Source organism: Cuculus canorus, chromosome 1, assembly GCF_017976375.1.
Source record: "Cuculus canorus isolate bCucCan1 chromosome 1, bCucCan1.pri, whole genome shotgun sequence".
NCBI classification, from domain to species: domain Eukaryota; kingdom Metazoa; phylum Chordata; class Aves; order Cuculiformes; family Cuculidae; genus Cuculus; species Cuculus canorus.
This window is the reverse complement of record NC_071401.1, coordinates 186886325-186911251: the sequence shown is the minus strand read 5'-3', so window position 1 is coordinate 186911251 and position 24927 is coordinate 186886325. Positions and strand designations below refer to the sequence as shown.

The 24927-nt window shown below is 42.3% G+C and overlaps 2 protein-coding genes across 4 annotated transcripts in view; both read right to left on the bottom strand.

The window, feature by feature from the left end:
• Window positions 1-9743, bottom strand: part of MAPK12 (mitogen-activated protein kinase 12) — a 42884-nt gene extending 33141 nt beyond the window's left edge. Inside the window, exons 1-2 of one of the 2 annotated variants that reach the window (XM_054056377.1) lie at window positions 9566-9743; window positions 8396-8525 (exon numbers count right to left, since the gene is read on the bottom strand). In XM_054056377.1, the coding sequence (XP_053912352.1) occupies window positions 8396-8525; window positions 9566-9681 (246 nt within the window). In that variant the 5' untranslated portion in view covers window positions 9682-9743. Of the gene's footprint in view, window positions 1-7963; window positions 8074-8395; window positions 8526-9565 lie in introns of those variants that run through there. The other variant, XM_054056379.1, reaches the window with a different exon arrangement.
• Window positions 9744-17716: 7973 nt separating this feature from the next.
• The window catches only part of MAPK11 (mitogen-activated protein kinase 11), a 31719-nt gene continuing 24508 nt past the window's right edge, over window positions 17717-24927 (bottom strand). The window contains exons 11-13 of one of the 2 annotated variants that reach the window (XM_054056375.1): window positions 24522-24600; window positions 23016-23189; window positions 17717-19209 (exon numbers count right to left, since the gene is read on the bottom strand). In XM_054056375.1, the coding sequence (XP_053912350.1) occupies window positions 19136-19209; window positions 23016-23189; window positions 24522-24600 (327 nt within the window). In that variant the 3' untranslated portion in view covers window positions 17717-19135. The remainder of the gene's footprint in view (window positions 19210-23015; window positions 23190-24521; window positions 24601-24927) is intronic. The other variant, XM_054056376.1, reaches the window with a different exon arrangement.

Below are 24927 nucleotides of genomic sequence, written 5' to 3'. Positions count from 1 at the left end.
AGAATGCCACTGAGATCAATGCTCAGCTCCTCCTGAAGAGAATTTTAGATCATAAACTAGAAAACGCTTTTAACATGCCAAGGACTTTTTTTAACGTGCCAAAGACAATCATTTCTTTTCTTATTTCAACTTTCTAAAAATCCCCAAATCCATTTTAGTGTACAAAGTGGTAAGACATACTAATAGTTGATCAATGTAAAAATAGAAGTGAGGGACCTATTTCCTTTTCCTCGGTGAACTTTATTATATAGCTGTGCTTTGGGATGATTTTCCTGTACGGGAACAGAGTCAACAGTATTTCCATTTAGGTCATAGCTTTCTGCAGATATCTTAAGCACAGGATAAAATAAATCCTCTGAGGAAGATACAAATCCAGCTACTTCTTTAGGAAAAGGAAAAGAACTGGACAAAGTGTGGGAAACTCCCTCCTGCACAGTGTCACGGAAAATCCTGTGTCTGTCTAAAAGACTCTAAATTAAATACGGTATTTGCAAGAAAAAACCTTAGTGATACTTAAAGATAATGTCTCAGCACAAAAGTAAGCCACTGTAATAGAACTACAAGAATAATTTATTTTTCATAGTGTGGCCTATATGAAACGTAATGGAGGCATCAGTGAAACCTTCTCCAGATCTATTGTTGGTATTAATTCACCACATTTACTGACATATCAGAGGTGGAAGTACAGCCAAGGAATGAACCCAGCACACTCTGTGATGGCAATGAAAAGGATCTGTGGAAATCAGCAGCAGTACTACCCTTTCAGGGTCTCTTTTTTTAATCTCCATTAACTCTGCCAAAAGGCAATTTCTCGAAAATTAGCCCACAAAGGATGCACCTTGTCTCCTACTGCCCATCTGACTGAAAACCAACTTGGATTTGAGCAGCCTCCTGAAGAACCTTCCTTATTTGTGCATCTTGAGGAGAGAGCGTGATATTTGTGTCTCTCCCATCTTTAAACCACAGTAATAGCAAATCTACTCGCCTACTGGTCTAACTTGTTTTCCACAGGTACACTTTTACTCAAGGTATTTATTTTGCTGATTTTGCTTCCCTATGAAGCCAGCCAGGGGTCGGCAATAATGCCTCCAGCCTTTCTTATCTGTATTGTCTGTCCTCGCCTCCTGAGACATTTGTATTGACCACCCTGCCCAACCTTAACTACTGTCAACACATAAGCAACAGCTTTGCATTGGTAAGGTGGTTTCTGCCCTTCCCTTCTCAGCTGCCTCCTTTTCCAAACATTATTCCAGCAGTGGAGCACAACAGTGAAGAGCTCATCTCCATTTTCCCTTGCAATTTCATGTGGTGGATTACTTTTATTCAAAGACTGTTCTGTCGCATTTCTGTAAAGGAAAGTTTCTGATGAAAGCAGGAGCACATCAACAAAAGACTCAGATCTTGTATAGATTAATAAGTAATGTCAGTTATGTCTCTTAGACAGTAAGTGCTGCTTACCATTGCGGATGTTACGCTTGAAAACACAGTGAAGTTGAGTGGCTTTGGCACTTGGGCTACAAATGCAAGTACATCCCTGCTGGGATGCCCTGAACTAGATATTATGCTGCATTAAATGTTCTGCAGGGTTAGCTTCAACTTCATGTTCCTATGCCGTTCCACATCACTGGGAACCTGCATCCTTTTACTACGCTAAGCAGTTTCAATCTTTTTAAAACTTTTAACAAAAGCCATACCTGCAAGCACCACTGGTCTCTTCTTTCAAAGGACCTATATGTAAAATCCAACAGATTCAGCTCCTGAAGAGAGACATATCTTCATCTTTGGAGCGAATGGCAATCCAAAGAGAGGGTTCGCGTTTCAGTTCCATCCTCCTTATTTTAATTTGCTGTACTAGGTTAATCAGTCTGCTTTACTAGTACCCAAGCTGTGTATAAATGGCTACTGGCTGAAGCCCAGCCTAGATAAAACACCTATTAGGCAGGTTTGTGAAAACAGCAGAACCAATAACTGATACGACTGTGCTGATTACGAGCTTTTTCACCAAAACAAGTGGCTCTGATGTCCTGTTAGGTCCCTAGCTGTGCTAAGCTTTCAGCCCACAGAAAAGCAGTCAGGAGTGTTTCCCTCCTACAACCTTTTCATATGGACCCATAAGGAGACTTGCAGTCACCAGCCAGGATTCCTGAATTGCACTGTATCAGCAATTGTGATTTTTAGCTGGTGCAGTCCCGCAGGACTTACTGCAGGGAAACCTAACACAGTGAGCATGCTTCCATCTGTAATGGCACCAGACATCTACAACTCCCTTCTTGGTCTGATTTTGTACACTTCAGAGCCTTTTGTTCTTCCAATGCTCACATCAGGTGAGATGAACAGCAAAAGGTGACAGTTTTAATATTTTCTCAGGCAGGAACACAGAACGCCCCAGGATTTTGTCTGAAACAAACTCCTCCCCTGTTTGATATTGTGTAGGTATAAATAAAAAGCCTAACATTCTTTCAAAATAAAGAAGTTCAACAGAATTAAATATTAGCCAACCTAATCCTATCCTGTCCTCAGACACAGAACTGCACAGAGACAGATGATTTGCTGTCTGTTGGATACCCGAGTTCCTTCCAAAAGGGGAAAAAAAAAGCTACATGGTTCTCATAATGCAAAACATACACTGGTCTTCAGATGTGGGAATACACCAGAGAATAATTTCCACTCAAAGAAATGAATGAGAGCATAATATAGAATACCTTCAAACAAATACTGCAGTTGCCTCTTACTTACACAGTTTCCAGGAAGAGAAAACATCTGTAGAATATTAACCGACCCAAGAAGCGTTTAATGGCATTTGTCAAAAAATTTATGCCAGAAACACATTCAGAATTTAAGTTGGCAGAATCGGATCAGAATTACTGAATGTGCTTAGATGCATCCATAGATATTCACATATAGACACACACATCTGCACATACTACACTTTCATAAATTCCACGCTTTGTTCCAACACAAAACATCACAGAATCACAGAATCACAGAATCACAAGGTTGGAAAGGACCCATTGGATCATCGAGTCCAACCGTTCCTAACACTCCCTAAACCATGTCCCTAAGTACTTCATCCACCCGTTCCTTAAACACCTCCAGGGAAGGCGACTCGACCACCTCCCTGGGTAGCCTGTTCCAGTACACAATGACTCTTACTGTGAAGAATTTTTTTCTGATATCCAACCTGAACCTCCCCTGACGGAGCTTCAGGCCATTCCCTCTAGTCCTGTCCCCTGTCACTTGGGAGAAGAGGCCAGCTCCCTCCTCTCCACAACCTCCTTTCAGGTAGTTGTAGAGAGTAATAAGGTCTCCCCTCAGCCTCCTCTTCTCAAGGCTAAACAACCCCAGCTCTCTCAGCCGCTCCTCATAAGACTTGTTCTCCAGCCCCCTCACCAGCTTTGTTGCTCTTCTCTGGACACGCTCCAGAGCCTCAACATCCTTCTTGTGGTGAGGGGCCCAGAACTGAACACAGTATTCGAGGTGCGGTCTCACCAGTGCCGAGTACAGAGGGAGAATAACCTCCCTGGACCTGCTGGTGACCCCATTTCTGATACAAGCCAAGATGCCATTGGCCTTCTTGGCCACCTGGGCACACTGCTGGCTCATGTTCAGTCGGCTGTCAACCAGCACCCCCAGGTCCTTCTCTTCTGTGCAGCTCTCCAGCCATTCTTCCCCCAGTCTGTAGCGCTGCATAGGGTTGTTGTGCCCCAAGTGCAGGACCCGGCATTTGGTCTTGTTAAACCTCATCCCATTGGTCTCGGCCCAGCAGTCCAGCCTGTTCAGATCCCTTTGCAGAGCCTCCCTACCCTCCAGCAGGTCGACACTTCCTCCCAGCTTAGTGTCATCTGCAAACTTGCTGAGGGTGCACTCAATGCCTTCATCCAGGTCATTGATAAAGACATTGAACAGAGCTGGACCCAGTACTGAGCCCTGAGGAACTCCACTTGTGACTGGCCTCCAGCTGGAGTTAACTCCATTGACCACCACTCTCTGGGCCCGGCCATCCAACCAGTTTTCAACCCAGGAGAGTGTGCGCCTGTCCAGGCCAGAGGCTGACAGTTTCTGAAGCAGAATGCTGTGAGAAACTGTGTCAAAGGCTTTACTGAAGTCCAAGAAGACTACAAACATCGTCACAAGCCTTTGCTTCTTTATCCCTCTCTCCAGTGCCATCTCCCCTCAGCAGCTATTTTGCACTCCTGCTAGCAACTTTGAAACTCCCGTTAGAATACCAGGAGGAGAGAAGGGCACCAGGACTGGGCCATTACAAGTCACTATGCAGTTTTTTCAACAAAACTGATAATTATCATGGTATCACTTCCAGTCCAAACGCATAATAAAATCCAAGTAATTTGCCAAATGAAACTAAAGGTCTGTGCCTCTGCTCACTTGTCCAGGTTTAGCATTGCATACACAGACATCTCTGCTAACTTCAGAAGAACACAGGAATGCAGAGCCATGCAAATATTTGAGAGCCAAATCCAGGGCCAAAGTTAGAACACTCACTATGTTTTCACCGTTCTGTTTTCAGTCAGAGCCATAATAGGTAGTTTTAAGAGTCCTCACTTTAACTGAACACAAAATAAAAAGAAGCACGGAACAAAAGTAGCACCACTGAAAAAAAAAAATCTCAAATAGGCTGTTCTTCTGTAGAAGATGCAGCAGGTGTCAACGAAATAATCAAGAGCTGCTAACACTGAAGTGGGATGAATACTTCAAGCTAGCATGAATAAATAAATGAAGAAAAAAAAAAGCCTAAAACAGAGCTTTCTTCATTTTGCCTTACCTGTTTTTATTCCTCATTTTCACACCATTCTCTCTTTTGTGCCAGAATATCTGTTCATGCAGCTACACAGTCATCTGGCAGCTTATCCCACTGGAAACTAACTTTTCTTTTTGGCAGTGTCTGAGGAATTGATCTGAGTTAGACAGCTTTTCAGGCAAGAGCTTATGATGTTTGTGAAGCATCCCAGATCATCTCAAATTAAAAGGCCTACCAAAAGAAAAATGGATACCAGTGTCATTAAAGACAGTGATTTAACTTCTAACAGCTGGGTCTTGTCCTCCTCATCCCATACAGTCTCTGCCCTGTGGTCCTCACCATCATTTCTCCTCTGGATTTGTTTGCAAAGTGTGGATGAGAAGTCCCAGGCTAGCAAGTCTGCACCATTTACAAAGACATATTCCTCACCACATTTAAGTAATGTCCCGCCTAAGAGTCATTAGGGAGACCACAAAGATCAAGCATATTTAATGAAACATGGTCATCCCAGCAACTATAGTTGCCTCATCCTGAAAACACCTAAACAGATAAGCAAATTGACCCATGAGTTAGCTTCCTTAAGAGGTAATACACAATTCCAGTAAAATTCTGTAGGATGACTCCTGTATTTGTTTCTACAGGACTCCTGGCCATCCTACAATGCTTCCACATTAAGGAGACGAACATATTCCTCCAAGGGTCTATAATGGAGGTCACTCAGGCTATTAAAGCAGTTTTTCTCCATTTTCTTCACTGAAGCATGGCATGCTGATGAATTATATCACTGTGTCTTCTGTTACCTTAATGGAAGATCAGAGATGCTATTTTAACACGTCAGACCATTATGACTCTGAATACAGCATAAAGTTAAATAAACTATGATAATGTATTGCTAAGTGTTCAACAAAACACTTCCCTGAAAGCTATGAAGGGCAGACATGGCCCATCAAGAGGTAATCACAGTGAAACAAACAAAACATCACATTTTTCACCTAATCCAACATTATGCATCATGATTAGAGAAGCCATTTTAGAAGAAAAACAGATCAGAAGAGAGAATTGGATGTTATCTTAACTAGGAAATAGACAGAATCTTAAAGTAGTCTACATCCTGAATTAGAAAAAAAGCAAGGTGAAAATTTGTACCTGCAGATGATTGCAACATTGCAACAATATCCTAAGTCTAATCCATAGCGGCAGTACTGTTAGACTGGTAACCCACACCACCTCATCTATGTACTTAGATTACCAACAACCAAGACAGAGATAAGAGTGGCATTGCTCTTTATTGTGGTGTTTGAAACAATTACTTCAGTTTTATTACTTTTTAATAGCAGTTGTATTTATAATACAGCAAGAAAGACAGATAACTGCTATTTTTTAGAAGTACACTATAATGTATTAGTTAACAGAAAAATCAGGAAAGGTACTTCAATCACTGTTCAATTCTACTAATTCGTGTTATAATGAGATATGCACCCATGTGAGTGGGGCCTGTTCAAAACTCCACAGGTAGACCCACAAAGCCACATTGGTAATGACAGAGGACTGACAGCTGTCCTGCCGCTACTGTACATACCATTAAAGGTGTGCACAGCATACTGGGGACTACTGATGTGAACGGGAAAGGCCCTCACTGTCTGCCTATAAATCCATCCTTTGAGGAAAATATGCAAAAAAAAGGGATCTTTGACAGAATGGTGGTGAGTCAAAGGGGAGCTGAAAATCCTGACAAGGAGCAATACTGCAACTCTAGAAGAATTTTGTATAGGTGGAGTGGCAAAAGGAGTATCTCGAGATTAGCAAGGGGACTAGAAACCGTAACAGGCATTGTTCCTAAATCACCTCAGGTGAAAAAAATGACAGAGGATGTGAGGCTGGGATGGTGAATGAAAATTCTTTTGATTGGCTTTATTGCCATCTCAGCATCAGATAGGTAGACTAGCCAGCTTCTGAATCCATGGTGCCCACAAATCCCTGTTGAATCATTTATTTGTTCTCTAATGAGTATGCTATAATTCATGGTAAAACTTTTCTGCAGTACATAGAAAAGATTCTTCTTTCTGTGGCCCAAACTGTTTCCCCTAGACTGTAAATTATATATGGATTTGAAACTTTTACAGATTATGCTCACATTCCCCAGTGTGCATTTTCTTCTAGACTCTTTAGTTATCAAAAAAGTCCATTGAGGGGTTCCAGAGTATTATCCTGAAGGACATATACCGTATAAAACCAGGCAGGAGTGGAAAGTGCTACCCAACAGATTATTCTGAGACATGGAAGAAAAACAATCTCAAAATTTTGGACATGGTTAGGAGCTTGGCAACTTCACGAGCTGCGCTGCTCCCAAATGTTCAGTAAAGAAAGTGTTGAGAGTACGAAAACCCATGCATGACACAAATTCCCTGCAAATGTTACCTCTTCAACATTTACAGCCGTGATTTTGAAGCAGTTACTTCAAAGGAATCACAAAGTAAAATGATCATATGTATTAAAAGATTCAGCCTGAAATATTAACAGCCACACCGTTCTTTAAGCCTACAAAAAGGTCCATTTTTTCTGGACAGTCAGAATGTTCCACAGATTATTCTTCAAAATGAACCTGGATATTGTTGGCACTCACAATGTTAATACCATAATGTTAAGTGGCAATGACTGGCTATTGTTATTACCAATTTTTCTTGTCCCAGCTTTCAATCTCTTAGCTTTCCTTGAAAGCCACCTGAATGGATTTATGCTTTAATCTCTCATATCAATAACACTTAAACGAGATTATTACGCGTCACTTTAAAAATTTCCTCCAAACTTTTTTTTTTCACGTGCATTCTTCATGAAGAGCATTTAAAGAAACTACTGTGACACTCCAAGTCCACCTGGACCCTTCTCACCTGGAATCCACACTTCAATTGCACAAAAAGTGTTTTCTCGCAGATCCCTCCCCCTTTATTTGTTTCTGAAACCACTAAGCACTGAAACCACTGAAACCACTGCTAAGACTGAGTATCTTTATCTCAATGATACTTTCAATGCTTCCATCTATGGCTGTTCTTCTTCCACAACGTGTGAATCCGTGCAGAGCTCTGTATCTTTTTCTCTGCTTCCCCTTAAAGCAATTTATTAATCGATCATGAACTTTTCTTAGTTTACATTAGTATGAACCCAAAACTTTCAAATGCTTCATGGAAGATAAAACAAAGAAAACCCTACCTCCTGCACAAAGACAACCAGGGATACCATAGCCATCCTCATGTAAATTCAGGAAAAAAGAGATGCTGGCACCTCATACACACAGGCATGGATCCATGCTCTGCATTCTCCTGCACCTCGAAGGAACAGAGTGATGGAGATTGTAATTACTGCTCCTTAATCTTACTTAATAGCTCTGAGCACAAAGCTCGACCCGCTCGACCTTTCCTACATAGAAATGAAGGGCTGTTTCTATCAGGATATTCTAGTTTGTGTGAACTGATTTTTGTAGACAGAGGACAGACAGACAAAAGGCAGGCCGAAAGATTCCTGGATCCTACTCAGCTACAGATACGCCTTGTCCAAATCTGCACATTTTCTTTGGTTTTAGCATGTATAACCTATGGCCTTGGGGGAATGGAAGGAGGGAAATTTTCTAGTGACCCAACTCACGTTTTCATGCTTCATGTGCTTTAGGAGGCGCAGTTCTCGGTAGGCTCTCTTGGCAAAGAGTTCAGACTGAAACGGGCGGTACAGTTTCTTAATGGCCACTTTGGTACCACTTCTTCCATCGACGGCTGAGCTTTAAGGGAAAAGGAAGAGTTTAGGGAGCAATGACTGAAAGCATGACAGCAGAAACCGCCCGCCACCCTGCCCTCATCTGCCCAGTGCCTGTGCCAAAGCAGGGGGACCACCTCCCACTTTGCTCCTACGGCATCCCACCTCTTGTTTCATTCCTTTAAAAGCCTGCCAGGCTCTGTGAGGAAAAGTAGCCAATTTTTGAAAGGTTTAAAGAGGAACATCTGGGAAGGATGAAAAAAACCAAAACAAAACAGAACTACAGAACTCCAAAAATCTCACAAAACCGGAAACCCCACCAGCAACACAAACCAGGCGTCCCATCCCAAGGGCCATCCCCGGGCTCTGGGGACGAAGCCGCGCCCCGGGCTGGGCTCACGCGTGGGAGTGCAGGTGGCAGGTCAGGACACGGGGGGAGCAACGGGACAGGGGAGATCCCGGCCCGGGGCAGCCTGTCCGTGTCCCCTCCCGCAAGTCCCAGGGCAGACACCCCCCTCCCCGTCCTGTCCCGGGGCAGCATCCCCCCAACCCCGTCCAGAGACCCACAGACACTCCCCCTCTCCCATCCCGGGGCAGCGGGTCCGTCACCTCGCTCCCAAGTCCCAGGACAGACCCTTCCCCCACCCTGTCCCGGGACAGCGTCCCCCCAGCCCCGTCCCGGGACAGACACGCTCCCCCAACCCCCAAGTCCCTGCAGAGACAGACACTCCCCCTCTCCTGTCCCGGGACAGACAGACACCACCCAGCCCCGTCCCGGGACAGACAGACACCCTCTCAGCCCCGTCCCGGGACAGACAGACACCCCCTCAGCCCCGTTCCGGGACAGACAGACACCCTCTCAGCCCCGTCCCGGGACAGACAGACGCCCCCTCAGCCCCGTTCCGGGACAGCCTATCCGTCCCCCCCGCCCCTCAAGTCCCAGGACAGACGCTCCCGCTTATCCTGTCCGGGATCAGCGTCCCCCCAGCCCCGTCCCGGGAGAGACAGACAGACAGACATTCCCCCTCTCCCGTCCCGGGACAGACGCCCCCCAGCCCCGCTCACCAGACGGCTCCGTAGGCGCCGGAGCCCACGGGCTGCAGGTCGCGGTATCGGTCCCGCACTTCCCAGAGGGTCTTGGTGATGTCCTGCCGGTAGAAGCCGTTCTTGGGGGAGGACATGGCGCTGCGCCCCCCGCCAGCGCCCGCCGACAAAGAGCCCGGGGGGGCGGGAGCGGGGAGCGGCCAGCGCCGAGCCGGGCTGCGGCGGGGGCCGGGCTTGGGCGAGCGGCACCGCCCGCTCCCGTCCCGCCGGGCTGGCAGGCAGCGGGACAGCGGGGGCACCGGGGCTGCAGGGGTGTGGGGCAGCGGGGGCACCGGGGGTTCTGGGGGCACTGGGGGCACCGGCGGCTGTGGGGGCAGCGGGACAGCGGGGGCACCGGGAGCTGCAGGGGTGCGGGGGCACCGGGGTCTGTGGGGGCAGCGGGACTGCGGGGGCACCGAGAGCTGCGGGCTGTCCGGGCTCCCGTCCCTGCGGCGTGGAGCGTGCCCGGGCAGGGCCGCAGGTGTCGAGGCTCCCGCCACCCTGCAGCAGCCCCTGCCCCAGGGCCGGAGCGAATGCGCCGCCCCTGCTTTCGGGCGCTGCGCCCAGGGCTCGCCCTGCGGTCGTGCTTTGGGCGTGAGGAGACGCAACCGACTTCTACGTTTCAATACAGGATGGGGTATGATGTGACTGAGAGCGGCCTTGCGGAGGAGGACTTCGGGGTGCTGGTCCATGAGAAGCTGGATACAAGCCGGCAATGTGCGCTCGCAGCCCAGAAGGCCACCCGTGTCCTGGGCTGCATCTAAAGAAGCGTGGCCATCAGGTCCAGGGAAGTGATTCTGCCCCTCTGTTCCTCTCTTGTGAGACCTCATCTGGAATACTGTGTCCAGTTCTGGAATCCTCAACATAAGAAGCATATGGAGCTGTTGGAACGGGTGCAGAGGAGAGCTACAACAATGACCAGAGGGCTGGAGCACCTCCCGTACGAGGACAGGCTGAGAGTTGGTGTTGTTCAGCCTGGAGAAGAGAAGGCTCTGAGGAAACCTTATAGCCACTTTCCAGTACCTGAAGAGGCTACAAGAAAGCTGGAAAGGGACTGTTTACAAAACCTGGTAGTGATAGGACATGGGGCAATAGGTATAAACTGGAGAGGGGCAGATTTAGACTAGACATAAGGAAGATTTTTTTCACTGTGTGAGTGGCGAGACACTGGAACAGGTTGTCCAGGGAAGTTGTGGCTGCTCCATCCCTGGAGGTGTTCAAGGCCAGGTTGGACGGGGCCTTGGGCAGCCTGATCTAGTGGGAGGTGTCCCTGCCCCTGGCAGGGGGGTTGGAACTGGATGATCTTTAAGGTCCCTTGCAACCCAAACTGTTCTCTGATTCAACAGTATTTGGTGCAGTTAAACAGAAGCAAGCACGCGCTGGATGCAGTTGTTCAGGGCAAGTGGTCCTGTGCATGGTTGGTACAATGGGAAAGCATTCAAGCAGCAGCTGGAAACAACTGCAGTACTGGAGAATGGAGGACAGCGAGCTGCTCAGTATCTCCATAGTGAATAGGCCTGGACTGGCACGTGTAAAGCAAAGACCTGCTTTAAAAAACTTTTCATATGTTCTCTGAGTGAATATAATTAAAATTCTTGTCCTTTGGGGTCTGGTAAAGCCTTTGTTTTGTCTGACTTCACCCCTGAGCAATGTTGCTGAGGTTATAAAATTCAGACTTGCTGTCACTAGAGTGCAATTTGTGGCTTAGCTTGAAAGGGGCAATCTGGCCAAGTTTCGTTGTTTCTGATGCCTTTTTGGTGGTTGCCATGAGCCCAGACCTTTTTGTGCCTGACTACCGAATGTGGAAGAGCAGCCCTGCCCTCTCTCCACCCAATAAGGTACAAGAGGAAAACGTCCTTCCACCCAGTGTTCCAGCACTTCTCTCTGCTGACCTGTTTGGTGCCCTGGCTTAGTGGGGACAGAAAGCAACCTTCTGACATTTGGCAGATGATGTGAGGCTTGTGTAGAGTGTTAGATTAATGATACATGTTTGCTTTTAAAATCCACTCTCCCAGCAGATTTACTTCTAACATTTCTGACATCACTTTATGCTGCGTTTACCATTCCGATGATGGCTGAAGTGAAATGTGGTACAGGCAAGGCGAAGGACAGAGCAGCTTCCACTCAGTTTTGGGCCAGCCCATTAATTAAATTGCTTTTGATGACCAATGTGTATGTTTCTAACGCAGTAAGGATTAGTTGTGCTTTTGATCCCTCACTTTCTTTTCCTTTATCCAGTCGTGGCAAAATGGTGCTTTCTTACTGCTTGCTTTTTATCAAGGCAGAAAATAGAGGATTTGATACAACAGATGAAAGTACTAACTCAGCACCAAGGCAACAAAACTCTTGTTCAGAAGCTGAGAATATTACACAGCAACTTTTGTAAGGTATTTTAAAGTCATTGATGAAATTGGCCAATGCTGCTTTTCCTATGTTTTTCCTTCATACAAATATTTAGGTATACTTTCCTATAGATGGATGACCACCCATCTCCGTTTGGTCATTCATAGAGCAGATGAATTGCTAAACTTACTGAAAAGACTAGGAAATCAGCACTATTGTCACAAGGGAAGCTTTGTCTAATAAAATCACTAAAAGGATCTGTGAAGGGAGCGAGAAGAGAAACTTGGATCCATCCACAGCTGATAGATCTTGGAGCAGTGTCACAAAATGCATGAGCCTCAGCATCTTACTAGGCTTCGCTTGATACGTGGTGATGTGTTTTCCTAAAGACAATCATCTGTTGCAATGAGACTAATAGGATACTCCAGCCATATCTTATCCCAGTAAATGTATGCTTGACAGGGTAAATTAAAAAAAGAAATGCTATCAGATGTTCCTGCTTTTGGCATGTGTTTATTGTCAAGTTGACAGAACAAAAAGGGACTTTCTTAGACCATCATGAGTAAATGACAATAAATGCACTAATGATGCAAAAATCCCACTTTTTTAATGCCCACTCAATAAAGCAAAGCTTGGCAAGGTTGTTTACCGGGAAGAAACATTCATTTTGATACCTTTGTTGTTTTGGTTTTTGTTTTTTTTTTAGAAGAGCCATCTTTGAATGTGTTGGAAGGTTGCCACCAGCTGCAAAGCATATGAGGTAGGTGGGATGCATTCTGTAGTCTTTCTAATCCCTCTGGGGACTGCGAGCTCAATTTACACTCCAGCCTGGACACAAAGCTTTGGTGCCGGAGCAGGAGCTCTGCAAGAGAGCAGTGAGAAAGCTCACCATGTTTTCCTGAGAAGTTCTGCAGGTATGGAGCCTGGTGAGAGAGTTTGGTGGCAACACAGATCACAACAAAATGTTTATTAGCAGTGATAAAATGGCACATCTTCATTTGCCTGGAGCTGTACTACAGACTGGCTACTGAGCTCTGCGTGGATCTGTGTGAGCAGGGAAAGGAGTTAGGACCCCGGTTCCCAAGTCTAAGCTCTGGCAACGTGGATTCAGCTGAGGGAAAGCAGGAGATCATACAAAAAAAATCAGGCATCTTCTCACCTTTCGTTCTGTTTATGTCTGTAAGATGTCTCTTTTGCAAGGCCATTTTATTCTTGATATACCAATTCACACATGAAGACTTTAGTTCTGTAAAACATACCTTTAATGTCAGTAAACATGAGATCTTGCCGAGTTGTCAAAAGCTGATTCCTAGAATATAATTTTTTTATTCAAAAAGTACTTTTCTTGTCTACTTACATACATTGCCATAGAGGAAGTTAAGTCCATGTTATGTATTACAATAAGAAGTAAAGCTTAAATAAAAAAACCCCTCAGTTTTCATCTGAAAATACTCCCATGCTGTTGTGTCCCCACCCTTCCCCAGAGGAGCTGCTGCCAACTATTTTGCAACTTTGCTGGTTTTGTCTCTCTGACCCCTGAGCACGGTGCTTCAGTTCCAGTTTCTGTGACATGCAGCACCCCCGAGGCCCTTCTGTGCTTTGAGAGCTCTCAGCCATCAGCAGAAAGGAATAAATAGGTGCCACGTAAGGGCTTTTTTGGCTTTTTACAATTTTTTTTTTTAAACTAGCCCTTTCATTTATTCAAGAGGTCGAGTAAGAACTTAGTTACTTTACTCCATTATCCCTGCTTGCTAGAGGGGTGTGGAGGAAGTGAGGCTTGGGTGTAGAGGCTAGGAGACTGCTATGTATAAACTAATTGCTTTTAACACTCTCCTAACTCTTCTTCCTCAGAGACTTCCTAAATTCTCTACTGTGTAGTTTTTAAACTAACACATATTATCACAATCTGAGATGCTAAAGTACACAGAGGAAAAACTACTTTTGTGTCTAAGAGTTTCCCAACTTCAAAGCAAAAATCATAAGAAAAGACTATTAAAAGATATCACTGTTAGCTTTCTGTATTTGTCATTAAATAGTTGTGCACAAGCACAATGTAGTGATACTGTCTTTCCCATCCTCCTTAATATTGCATTCATTCGTTGCATTTCCACCTGTCCAACTCTGTCCAAGAGTTGGACAGAACACTGTTATTTTTGCATAGACTATAATGTACCTAGGGTTTATTCTTGATTTGAGCCTTTGGACTCTGTTATAAAATGAGTATGAAATAGGAATATATTATCTTAGTGTTAATCTACAGGATATTATTCTGTAAGGAGCAAGTTATGGCTCAGTGGAGGCTGCCAGTTACGGCAGATTTAACATATATTTGTCTCAGGACTGCCACTGTGATTCAATATTTCTACTACATTCAGTATTATTTGTGATCAAATTGGACTAGCTAAAACCTCCACGCTATGGTACACATCTTAATTTGTGACAATAATTGAAGCTGAGGGACTACGCAAGTGCAAAATGAAGCATCTGTATGCATGCAAGATTGAAGCCTAATTGAACAGTTTCGCTCATTATGTAGAAATTTCCCATCTAATGGATTAAGTGTCAGATTTGTTGGAATATCAGTGTTCACATACGAAACTCACAATATATTCCCTCTTTGTAGTGAAAACTTAGACCCTTTTAGGCATATCAGTTCAATATTTTATCTTATAGCAGAAAGGAGGTCAATGGCAGCCACACTAATGCAGTTTTCTGAGTCTCTTGGTACTAGTCCCATAAAACCCTGTACGCTTTTTGCCTAGGCTCATAAATTAATGACACTTGGTACTCTGATGTGTGCAAGTGTGCTGATTTTCTAAGGATCAGCTTTAGAGAGTTGCATTACATCCATAAACACTAGCGGACAGGTTCACATGTAAGAGAAACAAGTGACTGCTTTTAAAGCAGACAGAGATATTGCTATTAGTTCTTTCTGAAAAGAGATTGATCTTGCCAAGACCGAACTCGTTTCTATTGCTACCAAAGGACATAATTTACCTATCTTGCTGAACAGTTCTCTTTTAGCAAGAGCTAAATCTTTGCCACTGTCCATGTGTCAGAGATTCTTGGGCAGAGACAGCGATTTACAATGTAGCAAAGGATATTTAAGTGATTTGAGAGTGCTGCTAAATGTGGTATTTTTTTAACACATTCACCATTGACCAGATCCTGAGAGTCAGGAAGGTAGAGGTCTGTTTTCTTGTTATGATCCAGGATCACACACGACAGGAAGAAAGGAAGGAAGCAGCTTTTGTATTGACTGCTCCCCACCTCTGTCAAAGGTTCTTCTGCTGCCAGCATTTTGTCCTTCAAAGGGTTGTGCCCCTCCTGTCCCTAAAGTGAGTTTACTGTGTTGGTCCTGCAGTGTACTGACACTCCTACCCTCTTGCTTTCATCTTTTGCACCACATCAGTAACATGCCAAGATCACTTATGGCAATTCTGCACCTATGCCAATTAATGGCTCTTGACCTTCTGGTAGATGATGTCTTTCTTCATATATCAGTGCTGATTACCTGATTTCCTATTATCCCCCCCACCTATAAACCTCCCCAAGTTATTACTAACCCTGCTGTTTCATGGTAGCGTAGCTACTTTGTGTGTTCTGGGAGAAGGGAATTTGGTGTATTATGGCAAGTGGCATCCTGTAATGCTGTACTTTTCCTCTAAAACTTCCTCACTTTATTTTCTTTAGCACATTGCAAATTAAACACTTCATTGGTCTTGTCTTTATTTCTGCTTTGGCTGTGGCATACTGATTTCCTGCTGCAGTGCTGATAAGGTAGAGAGCTTAAAAAATAAAGATGCAGATTTTCAAACAAATGTAGTGTATACTTATACAGTTTAAAGATTGAGATGTATGCAAAAGACTTCTTTTTGCTTTTGCTTGTAGTGATGATAAAATTATTAGATTTAGGGTTGCACTTAACACTGATTAGAATGCGATAATAAATACTAGAAGCGATTTCAATTCAATAGGTGGAAGGATAACAAGTTCTTGTGACTGAGAGCTGAAATTAGGTAAATTCAGATTAGAGCTAAATTGTTAACAATGACAGTATTTCACCAGAGACAGCCCTTGGAGAGTTGTGTCCTCACCCAGTGGGAGCCTGAGCCACCTCACCCACTAGCATTGCCCAGCTGTGCTCTTCTTCTGAGCATCCCTTCTGTACTTTGAAAGTGGTCAGGGATGATTAACACCCTAATTTAGTGTGGGTTAAAACCTACAATGCTTTCTCTTTGATGCAATGTGTAGAGGACCTAGAAAAGCAGAATTGTAATCATGAGAGCGGTGTCAGGAGATTAAAACTCCACAGTTTATGCAGGTTCCACTACAAGTTCTTCAAACAAAATTTGGACCGTGTAAACAGTGCCTTCATTAAAGACATTTCTAGCAAATAAATTTATAAAATAAAATGTTTAACCTTTATATTTATTTACTCTTGAAAATTTACTTTCAAGCAATCTGCCTTTGTCACAATGCCTGACAAAGCCCTTGCTCCTTGTTGTTTACCTCTATTCAACTGTTTGTGTTGGTTGACAAACAGTTTTTTCCATCTGTGCTCTAATGATAAGCATTGTTAGCACCAAGACTTCCACCTTTCTGTCCCAGTAGGGTATTGGCTTTCCAATTACCCTGTCCTGCTGTTGTAAACCGATAAACTCACCACATTGTAGTCCAGGGTTGGATTACCACAGGGGAGTCAGTTACCTGCTCTAGAAAAACACTTTAATTAGTGGCTTTTGAGGTCTAAGAAGCTGCCTTCATTTTGCACGTCTAGGAAAAAAATGTCTCTCTCCCTACTGTCTTTCTTGACATTAAAATAAGATTATTTATGTTTTTTTATGGTATTTAATTAAAAATAGCTGAGCTCTTGTTACCCATTACTGTCAGCTTAGATTAGTTTCAATGTGGCTCTGACTGTATTCTTCCTACATAATTTATATCTTAGAAAAAATTACATCTTTGTAAGATGTAACTTCTCCAGTTAACAGAGAAGATGTAAGAGAAAATATTCAGAGGAATATTCAGAGTTAGCAGAATAACAAATTTTGGAAGTGATATACCTGAAGTATATCACATACCTCAAGCCGCAGAGTTGCAGCAAAGAGCAGACTGTCTGGTCTTTGCCTACCACAGAGTTTTACACATCCTTTGACACATGTGGCGACAACAACCCTCGGAGCTGGGAAACCAGATTATACAAATGATGGGACAAATCCCACACAAAATTAATTATCATTGGATGCAGGAGGTTCTTGTGAAATCTCTTTGCTTCCTCCCTGCCCTTCCAGCTAGAACAGAGCTGCAGAATGGGCTAGCAAGCTTATTATCAGATTTAAGAGAAAATAAAGCCCTGAGCTACTTCTCTGTTAACTGGTAAACAAACAAATGAAAAAAATATATTTAAGGCATGACTAAGTGGTTATTTTCATTATGTATTCAAACAAATAATTTAAGGATTTACAACCTTTTGTCGCTGCATGACCATTGCAAGCCTCATCCAGCTTTGTAGGATGTTGGAGTAATAATAGCCAAACAACTCTTCAGAAGATGTGCAAGGAATCCACCCAAGCATTTACTTTCAGATTAATATGCCTTGCAGAAAGTTGAATACAAGTGGCTGTTCCACTGGATGCAAGTATTGTATAACTGGCCAACATTATCAACAACAGTCCACCACTTCACTTAGTCCACAAATTAGGAGCACGTTTTCTAAATAGAACGCTTATTTCTGTTTCTCAAAGAAAACAATATTGTATCAAGTATCTCTGAAAAATCAAAGTTCTTGGACTTGACTTTTTTTTAATCTGTTTATTAAGAAAAAGCTTTTCTTTTTACATAGAAAAGATACAGAGGAAGGTAAATAAATGCAGTAGAATTCATTGTGTCATGTAATAGCTATACAACTGAATCTTAATGACAAAAGTTGCGGAAAACCTAAATATTATAAAAAGTTACCTCCAAAATGAGATTCTGACAGAGTGAGAACGAGACACAAAAATGAACAACACTGAACAACTGTGGATCACAGTATGTAGAAAGACACAGTCAGTACACCACCAGAAGCTTCATGCCAAAGGAGATTACTCTTTCATTATTATGCTGTCAATGGGAAAATCAGATACATTTCTTTAAGAAATCTCACTATCTGGTGTATCTTGCAATTTATTATTTAATTTTCCAACTTTTTAAAGATACAAAACCTTTAAAATTTTGCTTAAAAAGAAACTGACAAGATGGATATTTTGTTTTTCCAAAAACGAATTCTTAAATCTTCTGGTCTTGTCATGCCTTCCAATGGCAATTATTAGATTATTTTCCCAAGGATTATGTGAAAGGAAATAAGACAATAAGGAACATTTAATTCAGAGCTGTGAACTGAACTGAATACTCTTGCACTGCCATCTGTGACAGCCTGTGCTGAAGCTTTCAGAGATCTGCTGCAGCACCTTCAGGGCACCTTCCTATAAACTTGGACAAATTCACCAGCACTCCAGCGATGGGATGGTTAGGAGGACCATCGGGAAATAAAATAATCTCACAAATGGGTATTGTGCAGATTAAAAAATACACATGGGGAAAATAATGACAGCAGACACCTGAATGGCAACAGAAGACAAAGATTTATTTTTGCTGACTTTCAGCTGGTGTTAAGATTGCTTAAGAGACATCTAGTAAATCTGTAAGACCACCACAGATATGACTACTTATGCATATTTCGTCTATTTCACTACCACACCCTCTCTTCATAAAGGCACTAACTATAAATAATATGAAAACAGATAGATAAAATGCCAGAAGAAAAAGGATTGCTTGTATGGGCTTCTATGTTCATGTTTATAAACATTCATGCTTTAAACGTACAATTTAAAAAATAATTTTAAAAGTCACCTTTATTTTGGCAATACAACTGATAAAATGAAACATGCAGAACACACAGCTTGACAGAATTCAGTGCATAATTTTGTCAGAATGAAGCAGTTCTTTATCACCCTTTGTGAGTTGGGAATACATTCATATTACAAGGCAAAAACACCCCACCCAAAACAAACAACATCTGGCTTCTGTATAGCGTTTCTGCTTTTTCACATCTTCTCCAACATCTTTGGATAGGAAAATCTACATCTGACCACAGGTTAAATTGTATGGTTATATTTTAACAGTCTTCAGAGTGCAGCACAGCAAGCAAGACAGAGCTGCCTGCATTCACTGTTCTATCTCCAGGCTATCCATTTTTAAGTCGGGGGGTTTAAAGCTAATCACTTCTTCGTAGGTAAGTTCTGTGGAGAGTGGGTAAGGGAGAGAGAAAAATTAGGTGGTATTCTCTTAAAAAGAAAAATATTCCAGATAAAACAGTTCTACGGATGCACGTGACTTATAGTTTGTATTTCCAGCCTTTTTAGAGTCCAGATCCAAAACCAGACTGAATTCACTAGGAATCCTTCTGTTAACCTCAGAATACAAATAAGACTCACAAATAATGTACAACATGGCTGTCCCCTTCAGCTAATTACTAAAATACACAGGCCCTGAAATGGAAACATCAATTATCCTGTCAGATGAGCTGCCAAAATGACGTAATAAAAGACAAAATGTAATGGAAAATGGAATCTTTAAAAGCAGAACAGGTTTTAAAATGCAACTTTCAGCTGTGGAGAATGCTGTTTATCATCTCTCAGTCAATTGCCTTCAGCATAAATCATTCGCAATTCTGTGCTAACGCCTTGGGATCTAGGTTTTGGGGTGGTTTTATGTTTCATTGTAACTAACTCAATTTTAAGGTCCTCTGAAAAAACCGTTCTTTTGTCTTAGAAGCATGCAATAGTTCTATTTTAATCAAAAAAAAGGCTTAACTAGAAACATGTATTCCATGCTACTTTACCCTGCTTTAAGAATAGTCCTTTATCTTTTCATGCCAACAGTCATGTCCTGGTTTGTGCCTTGCAGAGTAATGGAACATGACGTCAGCGTCTCCCTCCTATGTATTTTCTCAAAATCTTGAATTTTAAGGACCAAATCCTGTTCATGGCTAACAATGCATAACTTTAGGATCTGTTTTCCAAACACAGATGTTTAAATCATAGAATAGTTTGGACTGGAAAGGACCTTAAAGATCATTTAGATCCAACCCCCTGCCATGGGCAGGGCCACCTTCTACTAGATCAGGTTGCTCAAAGCCTGCATCCAACCCGGCCTTGAACACCTCCAGGGATGGGGCAGCCACAGCTTCCCTGGGCAACCTGTGCCAGTGCCTCACCACCTTCACACTAAAAAATTTCTTCCTAATATAAATCTACCCTCTTTCTGCTTAAAATTGTTGTGCCTCATCCTACCACCACACTCCCGGATAAAGAGCCCTTCCCCACCTTCCCTGTAGGCTCCCCTAAAGTAACAGAAGGCTGCTGTAAGGATTCCCTGGAATCCCCAACTCTCTCAGCCTGTCCTTATACGGGAGGTGCTCCAGCCCGCTGATCACCTTTGTGGCCCTCCTCTGGACTAACTCTAACAGATCCATGTCTTTTGAACTTGTGCCTATTAGCTTGCTTATTAAATGCTGCTACGCATGCAAGTGGACCTTGCAGTCCTCTAAAAGGTATGTAAAAATCTTCAGGCCGAAGATCAACTGGACATTAGGAAGAATTTTCTCACCATGAGTGGTGAGACACTGGAACAGGTTGCCAAGGGAAGCTGTGGATGCCCCATTGCTGATGATCTTTAAGGTCTCTTCCAATCCAAACTATTCTATGATTATTCTTACACTCTGGTTGTGTTATGCTATAGCATTGGGTACAGTGACCATTGTGCCAGTTTCGGTGAAGGATTTCTCTGAAAGAAATTCTGTATACAGAACTCTTGAGGCAGAACGATTTGTTAGATGATTCTTTCAGTGATTAACCTGTGGCTATTAAGTAGCATCTGGGCACAGGCAGCCAGGTAGGTGCTAGAGTGGTCGTTGACTGAACTCAGAGGAAGCTTGTGTCCTCACAAATCGGACACCTGGGACTGTACTAGAAATTATTCCTGCTGGCTATGCACTGTACATTTATGAAGCCCCTTACCCAGTTCTCATGCCATCTACTCAGCTGAGAATACAGATGTTAAACTGAGATATATGCAACTGGAACAGCAGCTACAGAGAGCTAACGCATAGCATTCAACTCTGAATATCATACTCTTGGCCTCTAGAATTTTAAATTATTTTCTAACTGATTAAACGTGTGATAAAGAAATCTATGAGCTTGGGCTACAAGACTCAGCATTATGCAGTGGAGGCCAAGGACACTCTTAAGTGCATAACATGTAAAATAGTGTCTGAAATCTCATTTTACTTTGGTGCTCAGTCCCTCTTGGGATCAAGTGCCACTGCTTTTTAATCTGAACAGAAAAAGAGGGGAAATATGCCACTGACATCTTGAGAAGCTGGGTCAATATCTCATCAACAATACAAATATTTTAGGCAAATGGTGACCTTTCAAGTCACCTTACTTAAATGTGGCACATGCTGTACTTGAAAATAAAAGTTTATTTCCCAAGATAAAAGTATGGCCAGGAGAAAGTGCTGCTTGTCTTGTGCCAGCATAGTTTTGAAGCCTTCTTTTTCCCTCCTGTACGAAGAAGGAATTTCACCTGTAGTTCCAGCAAGGATGGGGATGTAGAAAAATACAATACTGCTGCAGAATATCCTGTCCTTCCTAGAGAATTCACCTCCATTTCCTCACTTCAGTTCAGCAAGTGTTAAGCTAAGATTGTTCCTGAAATAATTTCAACGGAGTTTCATCACAAACAGAAATCAGCTTCATGACTCGGAAATTGTTAAACTTTCCTGTTAAAGACTCAGTCAACTGAAAACATGTCAGAACCCAAATCATTGGGTAAGTACAGCAGCAAATTGAATGTGATAAACAAGATACATTGGAGGTGCTGTATGCTGCCAGGTTTTGCAGAGGAGAGCCTGTCTAAGGAGTAAGCGACCACAACCAATCCTCCTTGTTTGTGTAGATGCACAGGCTTCCAGAAAACCCTTCTCAGGGCTTTAAGAGATTGCTTTGTTGTAGAGAGACCCATGACCAGGCTCCTATCGTTCTTTAGGATGTATTTCCTGTAATCAGTCTACTGGGCTTCTGTACAATACTCAGGATGAAACACGGCACAAATGTCAGAAGTCTGTGGAAGGCCATGAGGAAGACATGGGAAGTCCGTAATTTTCATCATAAACCTACCCACTATGCTAATATATTTTTATTGAACTTTTCTGGACTAAAAATTATAGAATATATAAACAGATACAGAAGAGCATTTATTTTATAGAATACATTTCATTTTAAGCAAAGGGACAATTAATTTTTAGAGTATTACTCTCTTAATTTAAAATGTCTAGTAAGGATCTTTTAGCATAGTATGTCCTCATTAGACAATGATGAAACTGGACTGTACTTTTCAGTGTGCTTGCAAACTAACGTTTAGCCACCTTACTTCCAGGATACCACAGTGCAATATGATCATGATGCAAGCATGGAACCAACGAATTGAAAAAGTTTGTTGCAGTATTTCTCAAGAAAGGTTTTTTGGGGTGTCACTCCAAAGCAAAATCATCAACTCCCATCTCAAACAGGACCCATAGCATGGTTTATCTATTAATCCCAACTTGGCTATCTTAAGAATGATTAACAAAATACACATCTATGTGGAAAAGATTAATTTCTGGTTCTGAAGAAAGCTAGAACAGAATCTCAAATAGTGTCACTTCCCCTAGGACAGTTATTTCAGCTGAGGATCTGACCTAGAAAACTAAAAGCAAGACAGAATCTGTGGTTACCTGGTAACTAGCATCAGCTTTTAGTTAAGATTCAACTTGCTACAGGGAATCTATTAGGGACATGATAGAATGGGGGAAGGGAGCAAAATCCAGAGAGGAAACACAACCCTTTTCCCCACTCCACTCCCATAAGCACACATATGGACTTATCTTGTTTCCCTGAGGCTTAAAGAGTTTAAATTGCTCTAGGTAGAAACAGAGGAAAATTGTTAATTAAGTAAGGTTGTGTTCTGCTGCATGTATTAACTACTGTGCACAATTCTCTGTTACCTTTCCATTCATCTATGGTTCGTTCCTTATTCTCTATTGACTCATCATACAACTCAGCCTCAGGTTCGTCATCTGGATCGTGATACTGTACGAAGTATGGATGTGCAAGTGCTTCTGAGGCAGTAATTCTTTTATCGCTGTCTAATATAAGCATCTTCTCAAGGAGATCCACAGCTAAGGGAAAAAGATAAATTCAGTTCAAAGCCAGGAGAGACCATCTAGAAATAAAAGATAAGGCAACTGTTTACACACAATCTATTCTCACTCAGCCTGAACAGTTAATAGTACTGGCAAACCCACAACATTTAGTCAATATAACAAATAAGTTTTGAAGACGCTATACTATGAGTGTGATTTTCAGAACTGAAGAGAGCTTCTGGTTTGCTGTGGTATGTACAAAGGTTCATTATAGTCTATTTGATATCCGATTCACCTTGTCAGACATTCAAAGCCTTCATTATGAAAAGTCGTCTGTGTGCTTAAAAGTTAAATATCCTGTGTTGTGCATCATGTACTTAACTTGGTCCTGATCAGTGCAAACTTTAGTAACTTCAAATTGTGACAGTGAGATTACACTTCTAGTTAGCTGCATCAGACAAAACCCCCAAAGCATAAAGGACACAACATAAAGAAAATATGCTTGAAGTCAACTGTTGCTGAATATTGGAAACCACAGAGATCTGTAAGGCTGAAATTGGTGTTTCCTAACTATTTAAATATTATATACAAATAATTTTTAGTGCTGTCACATAAGCATTGCCATTAATTTACCTTTATGATATCAATATGTAGCATGCTGTCATGCACCTCAGGTAAATAAATCCTATTTTTTATAAGTGTTCACAGCTACTTGTATTTGTAAAAATAAACTTATCTTTCAATACACAGAAAGAATTCAAAACATTTTAACATATAATACTTCTCTATAAACAGCGTTTTAATGTGCACTCGATGGAGCTGACCAGGCACTGTAGTAAGACTACTCCATTGACTTAAACGTCTCCTTTACCATGTCACAAGACATTGTTCACAGAAACATCTCTTTTGCACAGGCAGAACCCACTGTTGACAGAGAAAAACAACTGTGCAGGATTCGAGCAAAGGTCATTTTAGTCCAGTATCCTGTGCCCAACAATGGTAAAGCATTCCTAGGAAATAAGGCTCAAAAGGGTCATTCAAACAGCCTTTAACTTTTGTGCTTGCCAGCAATTTAAGCTCATGGCCTTCTTGAGCAAGAAGTGATGTCTCTAGTGTAGACCTCGTGACATTTTTATTTATTCCTGATATATATTCCATTCACAGACCTTTTTCCTTTAGGATGTTCCCATAATCTCCAACAGAAACAAAAGACACAGGCTTCGTGAAGGGAAAACAGTCTCAGCATGAAAGGTTAAACAATGATCTTCTCACTGGTCTGATCGCTGTTACATGGGATCATGCAGCAAAGGAAAACTTGAGTCCCTATGTTAGTGAAACATTTGAACTGTATGAGTCTAACTTTCTTACCTAATGGATTAGCACCACGAAATACCACTTTCAAATCCTGTTGAGGCATATGTGGAAGAGATTCAATGTACTTTCTTGCCTAGGAATAAATATACATACCACATGCACAACGGTTAAATTTTGCCTAACAGTAACAATACCAACTCTAAAAAATTAGATTTTATATTTGTTATGATTCTTATAATATATTTGGAACCTTCTTTACATAAAACCATAATGTATGACTTTGTTTTAACCAGTCACTCCTGTACTGCACACTAAGCAAGAGAGTTTTAAACAGGTGTATTTTCCTCTACGGGTTATGCCTTAGCACTTACGTTTCATCTACACTAACTTGTTCACTGCAGTATATCCTCAGGTAACGTTCAACCAGAAATTGCAACCTAAATCATCTTTCAGTTCCCTT